This window comes from Ovis aries, chromosome 14 (assembly GCF_016772045.2).
Source record: "Ovis aries strain OAR_USU_Benz2616 breed Rambouillet chromosome 14, ARS-UI_Ramb_v3.0, whole genome shotgun sequence".
Lineage (NCBI taxonomy): Eukaryota > Metazoa > Chordata > Mammalia > Artiodactyla > Bovidae > Ovis > Ovis aries.
In genome coordinates, this window is record NC_056067.1 from 3,139,421 (window position 1) to 3,157,441 (window position 18,021).

Here is an 18,021-nt window from a genome sequence, read left to right on the forward strand (position 1 = left end):
AAGAAGAGAGAAAGAAGTAAAGGAGGTGTTAGCAGGTCATGCGGTTTGATTTTAAAAGTAAAACATAGTGTCTTAAAAAACAACTGATTTGTCAAATATTGTCCTTTTTTAAAACATCTTTATTGACATGTAATTCATATACTGTGCAATTCACCATATCAGGTGAACTGTTCAGTGACAGTGTGTTCGCAGGATTGTGTAACCTTTGCCACAGTGAATTTTAGAACATTTTCATTACCCTAGAAAGAACTCTAGGCCTCTGAACCTCTGTCATCTTTCAGTTTTCCATCTTCCCAGACAACTAATCTACTTTCTGTCTCTATAAATATATTTGCTTCTTAAAAGAGAATCAGTATCATTAATGAATGATGTAAGTAAAAGTTTAGTAAAACAGATGTTTAAAAAATTAATTGTAATCTTAATATTCTACTAAGTTAATTTTCCGCCATGGGCTCTCTTTACCTTGTGTATAGAATTAAATACTGGGTACATCTTTCTTTTCTATGTAAAAAAATATATGAATCTTATTAGTCATACAATTTTTTTGAATTCTAGAAAGTTAATAAGTGGTTTACCTGAAGGAATCTTTCCATATCTCTAGTGCTCTATAGTGAATATAACTGAGACTATAGTAATTATTATTTACTTAGAATAATGCAGTTTTACATATACTTATATCTGGGTTTTTTTCAGATTCCTTTCCCATATAGTTGATTACAGAATTCTGCGTAGAGGTCCCTGTGCTGTATAGCAGGTCTCTTTGTTGATTATCTGTTTTATGTATAGTAATATGCATATGTCAGTTCTTCCCTAGTAGCTCAGGTGGTAAAGAATCCACCTGCAATGCAGGAAACCCGGCTTTGATCCCTGGGTCAGGAAGATCCCCTGAAGAAGGGAATGGCAACCCACTTCAGTACTCTTGCCTAGAGAATTCCATGGACAGTGGAGCCTGGCAGGCTACAGTCCATGGGGTCACAAAGAGTTGGCCATGACTGAGTGGCTAACACAGACACATGTCAATCCCAAACTCCTAATTTATCCTCCCTGCCCTCCACTTTTCCCCTTTGGTAACCAGAAGTTTGTATTCTGTGTCTGTGAGTCCAATTAGGTTTTGCAAATAAATTCATTTGTATCATATTTTCATCTTCCGCATGTAAGTATCATAGATAATTGTCTTTGTCTGAATTAACTCACTTGGTATGACAATCTCTAGGTCCATCTGTGTTGCTGCAAGTGATGTTTTGCTTGGATGACAAGAGCATCCACATAGTAGGCATTTGTATTCAGGTCTGCTGCAGGCATAGCTTAGGGATTTTTAAACCACCCCAGCCATGAAATCCTCTCTTGGAAAGACCTGCTGCTTCTGCTGTGGCGTGCCTGCTGGGCTCTGCTCCGCCTCCTCTTTCCTGCCCCTTCTTTCTCCAAGGCAACCCACATCCTCCCAGGTGCTTCTTGGCACAGCCTGTAAAGATCTGAGCTATCAAATGCCAATAGCATTATTTGATCACAGAAATATTGGTCTTGGCTTTCTTTATAATTGTTGTGGATTAGGAGCAATTTCTTAATTCAGTTAAATGTTCTTCGGTTTTTACCTACGTGAGTCTGTAAAATAAGGTTTGGTAACTAGACAAGCGAGGTGTGTGAGAGTGCTTAACTACCTAAGATAATAAATTGTGTTCCCTACTATAGAAGCATTCATTGTAAAGATAGCAGCAATTCAAAGAATTTGTTCCTCTGTTTGAACCAGTTCCCTGAAGCCCTCTATATGATGTTCTATTGGGTTAGTTGTGATTTAAAAATGAAGCCAATGGAATATTCTATTCTCATAGTAATATTATCTAATTTAGACCTTCAAGTAATTCTGAGTGTTCCTCTTAGTAATCAGTCCAAATGAGCAAGATTTAATAATATTCCATAATTAAAGTTACAGCTTTATTTTAATGTTTATACATCTCAGCAGACAGACATTTAATTCCTTCTGAAAATAGATGAGGTAAGAACTGTTAAGAACACCAGTGTGTTATTACCCCTGGCTTCATATTTTGCATTTTCTTGCTTTCTTTTCTAGAAAGCAAAATGTGTAGGCATATAAATAGCTATAAAGTGGAAATAAGGGCAAAGTTTGACATACTCAGAAAATATACAGTTTCCTTGGCTGTAGGGAGGAAAAAGTCCCTTCGAGTGTATTTTCAACTGAATAAACTCAGCTCTAGAATTGTCCACATATGAGCTGGGGATTGACTTTTGAATCAGGTCCATAGGAAATACAGAAAAAATACAATAAATGTAAGCACCATTTGTCTGGATCCAGAATTTTTAGAGAAGAAATGACAATCTTAAGGAATAAATAGAAGCCACGTCAAGTTTGTGACTTGTAACTCTAACTCCGTGTCTGTTCTCTGCTAGCATAATGAATCGTTGTTTTGAAATTCCTCTGTTTTAACTTCAGAGGATCAATAAGTCTTTCTTCCAGGAAGGTGATTTAGTCGAATTTTATTCAGTGTTGTGAGTCTATATGAAGGCAGTTGCTTAAAACTCAAGATGTAGATCTCTTTTTGATGTGTCGACAACTTGCATAGTCCATTGCTCCAATAATGCTTCTCATCAACCACGTGTGTCCAGCTGGATTTCACGCCTGTCACTTCATGCCACTGCATGTGTATTTTTCCCCCCATATTTTCTGCTATGTAAGGCCCAGAATATTTTTTTCAAAAGAAAATTTGTAGATAACCAAAAAAAAGTGGGAAAGTGAAGAAGTTGTATTTCTGTATGACAGAAATTATAGTTAACTATATAGTCCACATAATTTTTTGCAAATGTCTTAATATACTTCAATTTTGAAACACTTTCACCTTCTTGTTTTGAGCATTTAAAAATTTTTGAAGAAATGTCTATTTAGTTCTTTGGCCCATTTTTTGATTGGGTCATTTATTTTTCTGGAATTGAGCTGCAGGAGTTGCTTGTATATTTTTGAGATTACTTGTTTGTCAGTTGCTTCATTTGCTATTATTTTCTCCCATTCAGAAGGCTGTCTATTCACCTTGCTTATAGTTTCCTTTGTTGTGCAGAAGCTTTTAATTTTAATTAGATCCCATTTGTTTATTTTTGCTTTTATTTCCAGAATTCTGGGAGGTGGATCATAGAGGATCCTGCTGTGATTTATGTCTGAGAGTGTTTTGCCTATGTTCTCCTCTAGGAGTTTTATAGTTTCTGATCTTACATTTAGATCTTTAATCCATTTTGAGTTTATTTTTGTGTGCGGTGTTAGAAAGTGATCTAGTTTCATTCTTTTACAAGTGGTTGACCAGTTTTCCCAGCACCACTTGTTAAAGAGATTGTCTTTACTCCATTGTATATTCTTGCCTCCTTTGTCAAAGATAAGGTGTCCATATGTGTGTGGATTTATCTCTGGGCTTTCTATTTTGTTCCATTGATCTATATGTCTGTCTTTGTGCCAGTACCATACTGTCTTGATGACTGTGGCTTTGTAGTAGAGCCTGAAGTCAGGCAAGTTGATTCCTCCAGTTCCATTCTTCTTTCTCAAGATTGCTTTGGCTATTCGAGGTTTTTTGTATTTCCATACAAATCTTGAAATTATTTGTTCTAGTTCTGTGAAAAATGTGGCTGGTAGCTTGATAGGGATTGCATTGAATTTGTAAATTGCTTTGGGTAGTATACTCATTTTCACTATATTGATTCTTCCAATCCATGAACATGGTATATTTCTCCATCTATTAGTGTCCTCTTTGATTTCTTTCATCAGTGTTTTATAGTTTTCTATATACAGGTCTTTAGTTTCTTTAGGTAGATATATTCCTAAGTATTTTATTCTTTTCGTTGCAATGGTGAATGGAATTGTTTCCTTAATTTCTTTTCTACTTTCTCATTATTCGTGTATAGGAATGCAAGGGATTTCTGTGTGTTGATTTTATATCCTGCAACTTTACTATATTCATTGATGAGCTCTAGTAATTTTCTGGTGGAGTCTTTAGGGTTTTCCATGTAGAGGATCATGTCATCTGCAAACAGTGAGAGTTTTACTTCTTCTTTTCCAATTTGGATTCCTTTTATTTCTTTTTCTGCTCTGATTGCTGTGGCCAAAACTTCTAGAACTATGTTGAATAGTAGCGGTGAAAGTGGACACCCTTGTCTTGTTCCTGACTTTAGGGGAAATGCTTTCAATTTTTCACCATTGAGGATAATGTTTGCTGTGGGTTTGTCATAGATAGCTTTTATTATGTTGAGGTATGTTCCTTCTATTCCTGCTTTCTGGAGAGTTTTTATCATAAATGGATGTTGAATTTTGTCAAAGGCCTTCTCTGCATCTATTGAGATAATCATATGGTTTTTATTTTCTCCAAAGAAGACATACGGATGGCTAACAAACACATGAAAAGATGCTCAACATCACTCATTATTAGAGAAATGCAAATCAAAACCACAATGAGGTACCACTTCACACCAGTCAGAATGGCTGCGATCCAAAAATCTGCAAGCAATAAATGCTGGAGAGGGTGTGGAGAAAAGGGAACCCTCCTACACTGTTGGTGGGAATGCAAACTAGTACAGCCACTATGGAGAACGGTGTGGAGATTCCTTAAAAAATTGCAAATAGAACTACCTTATGACCCAGCAATCCCACTGCTGGGCATACACACCGAGGAAACCAGAATTGAAAGAGACACATGTACCCCAATGTTCATCGCAGCACTGTTTATAATAGCCAGGACATGGAAACAACCTAGATGTGCATCAGCAGATGAATGGATAAGCAAGCTGTGGTACATATACACAATGGAGTATTACTCAGCCGTTAAAAAGAATTCATTTGAATCAGTTCTGATGAGATGGATGAAACTGGAGCCTATTATACAGAGTGAAGTAAGCCAGAAAGAAAAACACCAATACAGTATACTAACACATATATATGGAATTTAGGAAGATGGCAATGACGACCCTGTATGCAAGACAGGGAAAGAGACACAGATGTGTATAACGGACTTTTGGACTCAGAGGGAGAGGGAGAGGGTGGGATGATTTGGGAGAATGACATTCTAACATGTATACTATCATGTGAATTGAATCGCCAGTCTATGTCTGACGCAGGATGCAGCATGTTTGGGGCTGGTGCATGGGGATGACCCAGAAAGTTGTTATGGGGAGGGAGGTGGGAGGGGGGTTCATGTTTGGGAATGCATGTAAGAATTAAAGATTTTAAAATTTAAAAAATAAAAAAATAAAATTAAAAAAAAATAAAATAAAAATTTTTGAGAGCCTTTTTCCTCACTCTAACAAGCAGAGTAAAAGATAATTTAGGATGAAAAGAACATTTTCTCTGTGAGACTATCAGCATAGCACAGAGTAAGTACTGTCTTGATCTATCATTAGGTGAGAATATTTTTGCTGCCAATCACAATCACAAAGTCCATTAATGAAAACAGTTTGTTGAGGGTGTAGTTCTGTAAAACATGAATTAGAAGTGTTAGAACGAAAAACATTTTGAGCTTCTGAAGAGTTTTGTTATTTAAAGTAATGTAGGTGTTTCAACTTTCAAATTATAAAAAAAACTTGTCTATTAATGCTTGGCAGATCTTACCATAACCATTTGGCATTTAGGCTGTGGGTTTTTTTTCTTCATATAAAATATAACTTTCAGACCTTTAGTGTAGTTATCATTCCTGTCCTGTGTTGGAAGGAACCCAGAATTCCAATCCTTGTAAAATCTCTCATCATGTTTTCATGTTTTGCATACTGTATAATTAACAGACCAAAAAAAGCAACTTTGTATAAATGAGCAATAGTAAAACTGCAAAAAATAGAAAATGTAGTTATGTCATTTATTTTATGAATTTGTTTCCTTTTTTATTTTTTCGTTAAAAATAAAACAGAGTTATTTTGGAATTCAGCTTCCTTCAATACCGAGGCATCCTACCTCCATTTTCCTACTTTCCATGGAGAGCTGAGTGCGGATGTGTCTTTCTTCTTCAAGACAACAGCTTCATCTGGGGTGTTTTTAGAGAACCTGGGGATTACCGATTTCATACGGATAGAGCTACACTGTAAGTCGTCTTTTCCTTAGACGTCTGTGGAATTCTGTTTGGGAGTAATGAGTGTGTACAGTCATGTCCAACTCTTTGTTACCTTGTGGACTGTAGCCCCCCAGGCTCCTCTGTCCATGGGATTTTCCAGGCAAGAGTACTGGAGTGGGTAGCCATTTCCTATTATAGGGGTTTATGAGTAAATTCTGTAACTAAGTTTTAAAGTACTGTGTTTCTGCATTATCAACCAAATCTTTTCATTGTGTCCTTTGGGAAGAAAAATATGATATTAAGATAGCATTTTTTGCAAGAAAATTATTTAATAATGTGATAATTTGGGGGAAATTATTAGTATTCTCTAGAACCAACTTAAAATATCTTTTAAATTCAGAAAAATTAAACATTTTAAAAAATCCAAATACTCAGTTTAAAAATTAATTAAATTAACCAGCCATATTGTTTTGCTATCCTCTTAGACTGCTTATATTTTGATATCAAATGTATATTGCATGCTTTTGAAATTAAATAAACCCTGAATCACTGTCAAAATTATTTTTACATAAAATTCCAGATGCTATTTAATTCTCTTCCCCTGGCTAAATAGCTTTGATGCAGAGACATGGGTTCAATCCCAAGGTAGGAAAGATCCCCTAAAGAAGTAAATGGCAAATCACTCTAGTATTCTTGCCCGGAAAATGCCATGGACTGAGAAACCAGGTGGGCTATAATCCATGGGGTCACCAAAGGGTCAGAAATGACTGAGAGACTAAACAAACAAATAGCTTTAGTTTTTGTCAATATGAACAATTAACTCCAGTGATTAATTTCTTAGAATCCATTTTCCCCCCAAAATACAAACGTATTTTACTGTCTCACTCCATGTTTATTCTACACCGACATCCCTGGTTTCTTCCATAGAATGCAAACCATTATCTTCATGTTTAGTGACTGTTGATGCAATGGGGCTCTTCCCAAGGGTATTGAAGACTGAGACCCCCACCACGGGGACTAACATGAACAATCTTCGTGTCTGACGCTTCCAGCTCCTGCAGTTGTGACATTTTCATTTGATGTGGGAAATGGGCCTTTTGAAATCTCGGTGCAGTCACCCACTCACTTCAACGACAACCAGTGGCACCATGTAAGGGTTGAGAGGAACATAAAAGAGGCCTCAGTTCGAGTGGATCAGCTCTCACCAAGGACACAGCCGGCCCCAGCAGATGGGCATGTCCTCCTGCAGCTCAACAGTCAGCTCTTCGTGGGTAAGCCCTGCTTTGGACAATTTGTCTTTAATTGCATGATGTAAGTGCAGAGATGGGCCGAAAGAAAATAATGCCAACTGTAGATAACAATGCAGTCCATGGGGTTGCAAGGAGTCGGACACGACGTAGGGACTGAACTGAACTGATAAGATAATGATAACACCACCCCCAAACCACCATTTATTGAGAACCTGTGTTCCAGGCTGCACTGGGTGTTTTTACTACTTCCTCATAACCAACCTGTGCAGCGGATATTATCCCAGTTTTACCGACAAGGTAACTGAGGTGCAGGAGGCTGAAATCTCTTGCCTTCAGAAACCCACCTAGTAATGAAATTCACATTTGTGTTTGACTAATTCCTAAACCCGCATTCTTTTCATTTCCAGTTTTGTTGAGATGTAATTAACATAGGGTGCCATATAAATTTAACGTAAATATTCTTAATTTTCCAGATTATGTGGCTTGTTCCAATTTTTTTTTTAAATGTTAGTGTCTTTAGTATGATATTGGACTTGTTTACCTTTGTTCCCCAGGAAGTCGAAGAACCCTCCTTGTAAATCCAGCTGACGCCAACCAGTGATCCCTGCCAAAAACAAGCCAATGGCAGAAAAAAAAAAAAAACTAGCATGAGCAAACTGTTGTAGCATCCATGGTTTGACCAGTTATACCAGTTCTACTGGTGTCCATTATTTTCTGAATTTTTCTGATGCCTTCTGATCGCCTACTTTACATTTATATCCAAATGTTGTTCCTTTATTTTCAAATTACATTCACTTAGTATTTATAGACTTGATAGGAGAATCCTTCTGGGTGTGTTTGTTTTACATCTTTGCTAGTTACAGGACTTACTGACCATGAAGTTCAAGGAATTATCTCTTACTTGATCACTTTTCACATATTTTAGTGTAAATGAGGACACGGCAACACTGTCACTCAGGATAAATTGTAAATTATGAGAAACTGTTTCAAGCCTTTGTAAGAGTTATGTTTTAGAGCAAAATTCTCATCAGATCCCCATTACATCTTCTCTTGTTTAATGGCCTTGTTTTAAGCTCTATCACTGGGAAGGATGAAGCTGATTAAAGGGTATGGAAATAATAAAGAAAACATGAGAGGAAATACATAACTTTTCTTTTAATAACATGCTAGGAGCTCAGTCAGGAAATTGACACAGATATTTCTTGAGTTACAAACAATAAGAGATGGTCACAGCAAAAGGTATGGCAATTTAAAATCTGTCAGGATCTAGCAAATAGCCTTCCTGTTCTTAGAAATGGAGAAAGCTGAAACAGTCCTCGAATTTTTCAGTGAAATCTGCTGTGGTTTGCCTGGGCATGACCTTTCATTCTTGGTATGAATTTTAACTTCCTAGAAATGGAGTCACTGTGTATTGTGTCTGATAGGAACCCTGGCCTTAATTTGTTTTCAGGTAGTTGTAATGGATAGAAATACTCTTATGATATAGAATGATATATTAGGGCAGACTTGAATCTTCTGCCATCAGTCATGTGTTATAATTTTAATAAGGATCTAAGAGATTTTATCTTTATGGGGAATATTGGTTAGGATTTTTACATTACCATATGTTAAATTCAAGCATGATTGTGTTATTAGAAAGTTTTAGAAATGGAAATCTTTAATGTATTTTCAAAATCATTGAAAATTAAAAGGAAAAGCAGAAAGAAAGATCTTTGGAAAAAGTTACGTCTATTGAGAAAAATCTCTTTATATAGTCTCCTCTTTCCTACTCATAGCTAACTGAGTAAAAAGAAGTGGTTAATGTGAGTATATTAAAAAATGGACTCATGTTGAAAGAAAGTCTTGCAGCCTTAGGTAGAGATGCATCATTGATTGTCATGAGGCCATAGAAGTGTCTATTTTTATCTTCACCTCTACTATAAGACTGAACAACTCTTAGGAAAGGACCCCAACCAACTTAATAGAATAATACATACAAGGTAACATCAGAATTTGTCAATTTACAACATTACTGTTAAGTCAGCATGTTTTTTATTTCTAGATGAAAATACCTTTCTCCTTTGGGAAGATTCAGTGGAATTTAAATTGTAATTAAACAGTTATACTGAATTAGCATAAAATGGGTGAAAACTAGTACCAAAAATCTAGTAATAATCACAGCTATTTTGATGTAACACTCATTAAGACAAAAGGTAGTTCTCTGCCTTCCTGAGAGTATATTTCAGGGGAAAAGGCAAGAGGCAGCCAAAAAAGAATAAAAAACAAAATAAAGACAAATAAGACAAAACAAAAAAACACATATATAAATATCAGTTCAGTTTAGTTGCTCAGTCATGTCTGACTCTTTGCGACCCCATGGACTGCAGCACACCAGGCCTCCCTGTCCATCACCAACTCCTGGATCTTACTCAAACTCATGTCCATTGAGTTGGTGAGTCCATCCAACCATCTCATCCTCTGTCGTCCCTTTCTCTGGCCGCCTTCAATCTTTTCCAGCATCAGGGTTTTTCCAGAGTCAGTACTTCCTATCAGGTGGCCAAAATATTGGAGTTTCAGCTTCAACATCAGTCCTTCCAATGAATATTCAGGACTGATTTCCTTTAGGATGGACTGGTTGGATCTCCTTACAGTCCAAGGGACTCTTAAGAGTCTTCTTCAACACTACAGTTCAAAAGCATCAATTCTTCAGCGCTCAGCTTTCTTTATAGTCCAAATCTCACATCCATACATGACTACTGGAAAAACCATTGCTTTGACTAGACAGACCTTTGTTGGCAAAGTAATGTCTCTGCTTTTTAGTATGTTGTCTAAGTTGGAAATAGCTTTCCCTCCAAGGAGCAAGCATCTTTTCATTTCATGGCTGCAGTTATCATCTGCGGTGATTCTCCGCCCCAAAAGATAAAGTCTACCATAGTTTCCACTGTTTCCCCATCTGTTTGCCATGAAGCGATGGGACCAGATGCCATGACCTTAACTTTCTGAATGTTGAGCTTTAAGCCAACTTTTTCACTTTCCTCTTTTACTTTGATCAAGAGCCTCTTTAGTTCTTCACTTTCTGCCATAAGTGTGGTGTCATCTGCGTATCTGAGGTTATTGATATTTCTCCTGCCAATCTTGATTCCAGCCTGTGCTTCATCCAGTCCAACATTTCTCATGCATTCTCCCTATAAGTTAAATAAGCAGGGTGACAATATACAGCCTTGATGTACTCCTTTCCCTATTTGGAACCAGTCTGTTGTTCCATGTCCAATTCTAACTGTTGCTTCCTGACTTGTGTATAGATTTCTCAAGAAGCAGGTGAGATGGTCTGGTACTCCACTCTCTTTCAGAATTTTCCACAGTTTGTTGTGATCCACACAGTCAAAGGCTTTGGCATAGTCAACAAAGCAGAAGTAGATGTTTTTCTGGAACTCTTTTGGTGATCCAACGGATGTTGGCAATTTGATCGCTGGTTCCTCTGCCTTTTTTTTTTTATCCAGCTTGAACATCTGAAAGTTCACAGTTCACATACTGTTGAAGTCTGTCTTGGAGAATTCTGAATTCTCCAAGTAACTAGAAGGACTTTGCTAGTGTTTGAGATGAGTGCAATTGAGTGGTAGTTTGAGCATTCTTTGGCATTGTCTTTCTTTGGGATTGGAATGAAAACTGACCTTTTCCAGTCCTGTGGCCACTGCTGAGTTTTCCAAATTTGCTGGCATATTGAGTGCAGCACTTTCACAGCATCATCTTTTAAGATTTGAAATAGCTCAACTGGAATTCCATCACCTCCACTAGCTTTGTTCGTAGTGATGCTTCCTAAGGCCCACTTGACCTTGCATTCCATATATATATATGTATATATATAAAACAATGTATATATACACACACAAGCTTGCATACCCACATATATGTAAAATTTCAGATAACGATAAATACAGAAAGTAAAAGTAGAATAAGACATCAGGCAGTTTTGTTTGCAGACTTCTGTTTCAAGTGGGGTATTCATGGAAGCCCTCTCTGAGGACCTTACATTGGAACAGAGGCCAGCGGAAGTAAGAACGGGATCCCTGTGAACATCCAAAGGAGGAGCATTCCAGGCAGTTGAGATGAACTTAGGGAATTAAAGAGTAAGTCATGGTGTCTGAGGACGGAATTTGTGTGGGAGGAGAGGATGGTGCAAAGCGAGGTCGAGTTATATATTGTAAGGCCATGGTCTGGACTTTGGATTTTATTCTAAAGGCTCAGATGAGTAGAATGGTCTAATTTCTGTTTTCTACCTTCTCCCTTACTAGGAAAAAGGTAGAAGCAGGCCATGGCTTTAGTCTCTAAGAGAGATCGTGGCAACATGGGCCATAGGGGAGATGGCAATAAAGAGAGTTGGGATATGTCTTAAATGGAGGTGTACACCACTTACTAACGAGTTCCTTATTGCTGCTAGTGTTTTCCATTTACTCCTGCTAATATCCTTTGGCAAGTTCTCTGCATTACTCACATCATTTCTCAGTCTTTAATTTCACCTGAAGTTAGCTTATCTTGTCTTCTTCTTTTATCCTAACTTGCACCAGGATTAAAGCTGTTCCCTGGCCCCACATATGCAGTCCAAACCACAGTCTCGCCGGCCTGGAAAAGACCCCTGGGTATTCTTCATAGTCCAGAGAAAATAGCCCGCCTCCCCAGTGAGGTTCCTCCCACCCACCATCACTGTCACCGGGAAGTCGGGCTGCTTTGTTCACGTGTTCTTTGCCAGCACGTGACGGATGCAGAGGGATCTTCTCTTAGAAACTGCTTCCCCACATATTAATGCCTTCACATTGTTGGAGTTAAGTCAACTCTCAGAGCCTTGACTCTTGGGTGACTGGGAATCTCTGCTTTAATCCAATATAATTGATTTTCTGGCTAAAATCTTAAAGGGCAATTTCATTTCCCTTACTTACAGGTTCAAGAGTTTAATTTGTAGTTCACCCATCCATATTAAAAATAATTATGACAAATCAGTATTTTCAAGGGTGTATAATGACCATCATTTGTATTTGGGGATCAGGACAAATAAATGAGATAAGTGTAATCGAAAAGAGTAAGTCTGTAGTTTCCAGCATCACTTTTTCTCCTAATAAAAATGTTTAAATTGAGACACTGATGATGGTGATGATGATGATATTTTAAATTATGTGGAAGCACAATTTTTATAAATAAGGCAAAGCTGAAAGGCCAAGGTTAGTGTATCAGTTGGTCGAAGTTAGATTTTGTTATTACCGCAGCATTCAGTAGTTTTTATAAAAAAAATTCACCTTCTTGTTTATGACCAAATAGAGCACAAAACTGGAGAAGGCAATGGCAACCCACTCCAGTACTCTTGCCTGGAAAATTCCATGGGCGGAGGAGCCTGGTGGGCTGCAGTCCATGGGGTCACTAAGAGTCGGACACGACTGAGCGACTTCACTTTCACTTTTTACTTTCATGCATTGGAGAAGGAAATGGCAAGCCACTCCAGTGTTCTTGCCTGGAGAATGCCAGGGATGAGGGAGGCTGGCGGGCTGCCATCTATGGGGTCACACAGAGTCGGACATGACTGAAGCGACTTAGCAGCAGCAGCAGCAGCAGAGCACAAAACAGTAACAGTAAACCCCTTGTGGAACATTTCCAATACCAAATCAAGTTATTTTGCAGTACTACAAATACGAAACAGTAGAACTTTCAACAGTGTAGAAATTTGCTTGTTTGAGACACTCTCTTCAACACTTTTCCCTACAAGTAAAACATTGCAGATATTTGAATATATGTTAATCTTGATTTAAGTTATCTTCTCCAGCTGCCTGTGCTACCATAGCCAGGTCTATGTTGATTTACGTTACCTTTTCTTGAGATGAGAGGTTTTGGCAGCCTCTCAGAAGTGAGCACGGCAATAGGATCACATGAAGGAAACCGGTGTATTTTCTCCATCGCTTGCTTCACTCTGTCCTCTAAGGACCAATAATAAAGTGTGTTCACATCTCATAGTGAGACTCTGAGGCAAGACTAATGCTTCTGAGCAAAATCTTTTTATTTCTGAGCAAAATCAGTAAAACTAAATAGAAAGCATGACTGAAAATGTGATTCAGCTGAGCAACAATTATACATGGCAGTTGAAATAGGCATAAGGAAGTGGTATATAGTTTCAGAGATTGAACTATACCACAGAATTATAAAAAACAAGAACTTGAACAATCCGTGTAGCTCCTGATATTAGCATAACTATCTTCAACTAGTCTAAACTGTAGGATGGCATGCAGTTTAGATTAGTGAAGGAGTAATGAAATCATGAATGGAAATCTTTGTATGAAAAAGTTAACATTGATGTGATGGTCAGATGAGAAGCACTAGAACATCTTCCCTCCCCCCAGAAAATCTCGGCCATCACATTGCTTTTTAGTGTAAAAATGACGATTCCCCTCCTATCTGTAGCCCATCTTTCTCCAATCTTGTTCTAAATTATGGCGCTAGGTCTTTACCAACCTTTTCACGTTCTTTCCCTCTGTCCTTTTTTGTTTGTGTGTGATTCATGACATGTCTTAGTTAAATAGTCCTATTCAGAGTTGCTATTCGCTATCTTAAAATATAAGTTTAGCAACTCAATGCTGATTGGTGGATTAAACATATGCCCTTGACCTTGTAGACATGGGAGACTCAATGTTGAGAGTCGCTGCTGTGATTACACACCCACAGCCATTCTCTAGCCACGGAAATGATGCAGAGAAAAGAATCAATCATTTTTTTTAAGCTGAAATGTGACAGTGGTCATTTTCTATTTTGGTTTGTAAACTCAGCATTTTTCTTAGAAGCGTCTTAAATTAGCCTTGAATTGATTTTCATTCAACCAACTCTGCAATTTTTGTTTGCAGCCTGAATTCTTTCACTGGAAGGTTTCTAAATGGGGCAAACTTCATTTCAATACTTTGGGACTAGGACCCAAAGGAGAAGTAAGGACTCCTGACATAGACTCAGAAGTCATTTGCATTGCATTTGAATTGCAGCAAATCTACAAATATTTATTATCTTGAGCAAACAGTTTCTAAATACCGTACACAAAGGTTAATGCTGAACTCTAACATCTTGAAGCTCTGAAGGCTGGTTTTCAACCTAGTCACACATTCATATTGCCTGGGGAGCTTTGGGGACACTGACAGTACCAGAAAAGTGAAAGTGAAAGTCCTGTCTGACTGTTTGCAACCCCATGGACTTTACAATCCATGGAACTCTCCAGGCCAGAATACTGGAGGGGGTAGCCTTTCCCTTCCCCAGGGGATCTTCCCAACCCAGCGATTGAACCCAGGCCTCCTGCATTGCAGGTGGATTCTTTACCAGCTGAGCCACAAGGGAAGCCCAAGAATACTGGAGTGGGTAGCCGGTCCCTTCTCCAGGGGATCTTCCCAACCCAGGGATCGAACCCAGGTCTCTCGCATTGCAGGCAGATTCTTTACCAGCTGAGCCACAGGAAAGTACCAGGACAGAACCAGAACAAAGATATATTTATTTACTGCGGATGAATGTTTGCATAAAGTTGCATATTACAAATACAAAGCCCTGTGCTGGTCTTTTGGTGAACATATGCTTGTATACCTGTTGGTTGTGTACCTAGGGTGGATTTACTGGGCCATTGCCTTCTATGTACTGGGTCATAGGAATAAGCATATGTCAAGCATTAGGAGACACTGCCAAATCTCTGTTGGCCATTTGGATATCATCCTTTTTGAAGTGGCTGTTCATATTTGTTGCCCATTTTATACAGGGTTGTCTTCTTTTTAAAAAAATTTAGAAGTTCTTTGTATATATAGTGGATGAGTCCTTTACAGATTCATTTATTATAGATATTTTCCTTTATGGTTTGCATTTTCACATTGCTGATGTCTTTTGATGAGCAGAAGTTCTTAATTATAATATATTCTAGATTTCTTTCTCTTTGCTTTCTGTTTGTTTTTGATAGGCTAAAATATAGCTACAGGAAGAGAATGCCAAACAACTTGATGTTTGAATAATTTTTATTACAGGCTAATTTTCCTTTGTAGTCATAAATACATTCCCTCATTACCAAAGTTCAGTGCAATAAAAGTTGTGTTGCTCTGTAATGTAATCATATCATTTATTTCAAATATTTTCTTCTCTCTTTGAGATGTCATTTTCATGATTAGCCAGAGAAGCTCCCAGTGGACTTTTCCTTGTCCAGTGGCAAATCTTGAGTGACTGTTGACTAAAATCAGAATTCAGATGGGATCTCTTGAGATCAGAGAATATGATGAATAGCACCAAGTTTCATTTCTTTGAAAAACAGGCCTTAGTATGGTCAAACTATTCAGCACTGTGGCCTTAACTCTGAGTAGACCCATTTTTCCCTGTTGCTGCTGCCACCAGGACCCGTGCTCATCACTGGCTCTGGTTCAGGGAAAAGTGACTGACTTTTCTGCCTGTGGCATGCTTTCTTACACCACCCACCTCTTTCAGCCGTCACAGCTCTTTGAACTTGAGGGAGGACAGTCCTGCTCTTCCCAGCCTTGCAGGGCTTTGTTCAGTAAGGAATGTTCCACGGCAAAACTATAGCTGGGCGTCCGGCCTCAGCACTAACATGAACTGATGCTGTTGTTGCTGCAAGGCCGTGTCTTACCCTGGACCTTGGGGATGGCTGGGAAGATCTGCTGTGTGGTGTGCAGAGCACAGTCCCCTGACCTGGTCCCAGCCCCGCCCACATGCCCAGTCACTTCCCTGCCCCCGTTGAAGGCCCGTGGCCAGGGCCTCCCTGCCATTCTCTGCAGAGTGCCCTGCTCAGAGAGAGCCCCTGTTCTCTGCCCGACAAGCCTCTGCAACTTTGGGTTTTGAGGGATCTTGTTTTCTTTGTTCTTCTAAGGCCCCTGGATGGATTGCACAGTTCCCAGTTAATCCTCAGTTATATTCGAGCGCATCACATAAATAATTTGCCGTTAAAAAATTAAAGGTCTTCCTGCCACAGAAGTAGTGGGAAATTGGCATAGGAAAGAGCCAGCTTGGACTCTGTGACAATAGCATCTGTCACTTAGTCTAACTTCCTGAGAGCATGGAACGTGATAAAAGGATTGGGCTCAGTCTCCACTCAGCACCTAGCACACTTGCTTAGGTGCAATATCCCAATACTGTGTGTAAGTGAACAGATTCGGTTGTATTCATCCACATAGGAGGGTTGGGTGTTTGTTTCACAAAATACCCTGTGTATATGAAGTTCCAGAATCCATTATATCTGATACAGTATGGCAGGTAAATTGATGGAAAATTAATTGGAAGACGGTTCCAAACATAATAACTCAGCAGAAACATCCAGAATCAATTAATCAAACTGCAACTCATTTTAATTGGACATCCTCTAACCTGGAGAAGTCTTTGGAATGTCTAATTAAGCTTTCAAGCCCAACCCTATTTACATGAACCATGTTTTCCTGAACAGCTACATCTTACAATGAAAGGCTAGTAACTTGAAGCCTAATGGTAGAGTAAAAATCTTTAATACCCATGTGCTGCAAATGTTTATTTAATTGGACACCACATTTTCTTGGTAATTTTAAAATGTAGTTTAAAGCCATTTAATTAGGCAAACATAAGCTCTTTAAAAGGGCTCCCCAGGTGGCTTAGTGGTAAAGAATTGCCTGCCAATACAGGAGACACAGGTTTGATCCCTGGGTCAGGAAGATCTCCTGGAGAAGGAAATGTCAGCCCACTACATGCCTGGGAAATCCCATGGACAGAGGAGCCTGGTGGGCTTCCATCCATGGGATCGCAAAGAGTCAGACATGACTGAGTGTCTGAGCAGACACACACACAAAACACTTTGAAAGTACAGAATCAAGAAATCTTATTTACAAACTGTGTTGATTTTCTTCTCACTATTACAAGTGCTGTTTAAGCATGCATTTCGCATGTGTATGCATATATTTCTACCTGTGAATATCCCCGTCCTCTGCACTTGGTATCTATTTCTACCTCTTCCTATGCTCATGTTTCCCTTCTTAAATCCATTACTAGACTGTGAGATCTGTGAGACCAAGACCCACTGTATGTAACTCTGTACCTCCAGTGTCAGACAGTGTCCAGAAAAGAGCTGCTAAATAATGCTAGCAGGACTGAAATGCCATTGAAATTGAAAGTGATCTGAGGAGAAGAAAATGGAACTCTTCTATTTTGACCGAGTTTTGGTGTGGAGAGGAAGGAGGCATCCCCAACTGGAGGTTTTTGTCTTAACTCTGCCTCTGACTAAACGTGTTTATTCTAAAATTTCTCAGCTATGCCCACAGGCTAGTCCCTGAACTTATCTGTGCCTCTAGTTTCTCATCTGCAACAAAGCAGCAGAAAACAAACAAGAATGAATGAGTTGGAGCTGATGAAAATGGATGTCTTCAGTTGTTGGACTCCAGGTTATTTAGTTATTATTATGTCACTGGCAGACTGAGATAAACCCCTAAATCAGAGAGCCTGTGGATATTTCAGAGTGACAAATGCATAACAGACTGTGATTTAGTGGTGCTGGGTACCATAAACTCTACACCATGATTTAAAATACTGTAACATGAAGCAGTGAAATACACCAGGAATACACACCTCTAATGCAGACTTCATAGCATCTGGCCCTCCTCCAAAGAGTGCCTGGGCCGGAGCTAGAACCAAGGCTACCGGCCACCCTCCTTACCCAGGAAAGAGAACTCCAGCAAGGATGCCCCAAGAATCTCTGTCCCTTGACTGAGCCATAGACATTCTTACTGAGTCAAGAT

General features: G+C 38.8%; 1 protein-coding gene across 2 annotated transcripts in view; it reads left to right on the plus strand.

Moving 5' to 3' along the window:
* Positions 1-18,021, plus strand: part of CNTNAP4 (contactin associated protein family member 4) — a 288,013-nt gene that overhangs the window by 242,056 nt on the left and 27,936 nt on the right. For both annotated transcript variants that reach the window (XM_004014917.6, XM_042231474.2), the window contains 2 exons: positions 5,889-6,059; positions 7,082-7,300. In XM_004014917.6, the coding sequence (XP_004014966.3) occupies positions 5,889-6,059; positions 7,082-7,300 (390 nt within the window). The remainder of the gene's footprint in view (positions 1-5,888; positions 6,060-7,081; positions 7,301-18,021) is intronic.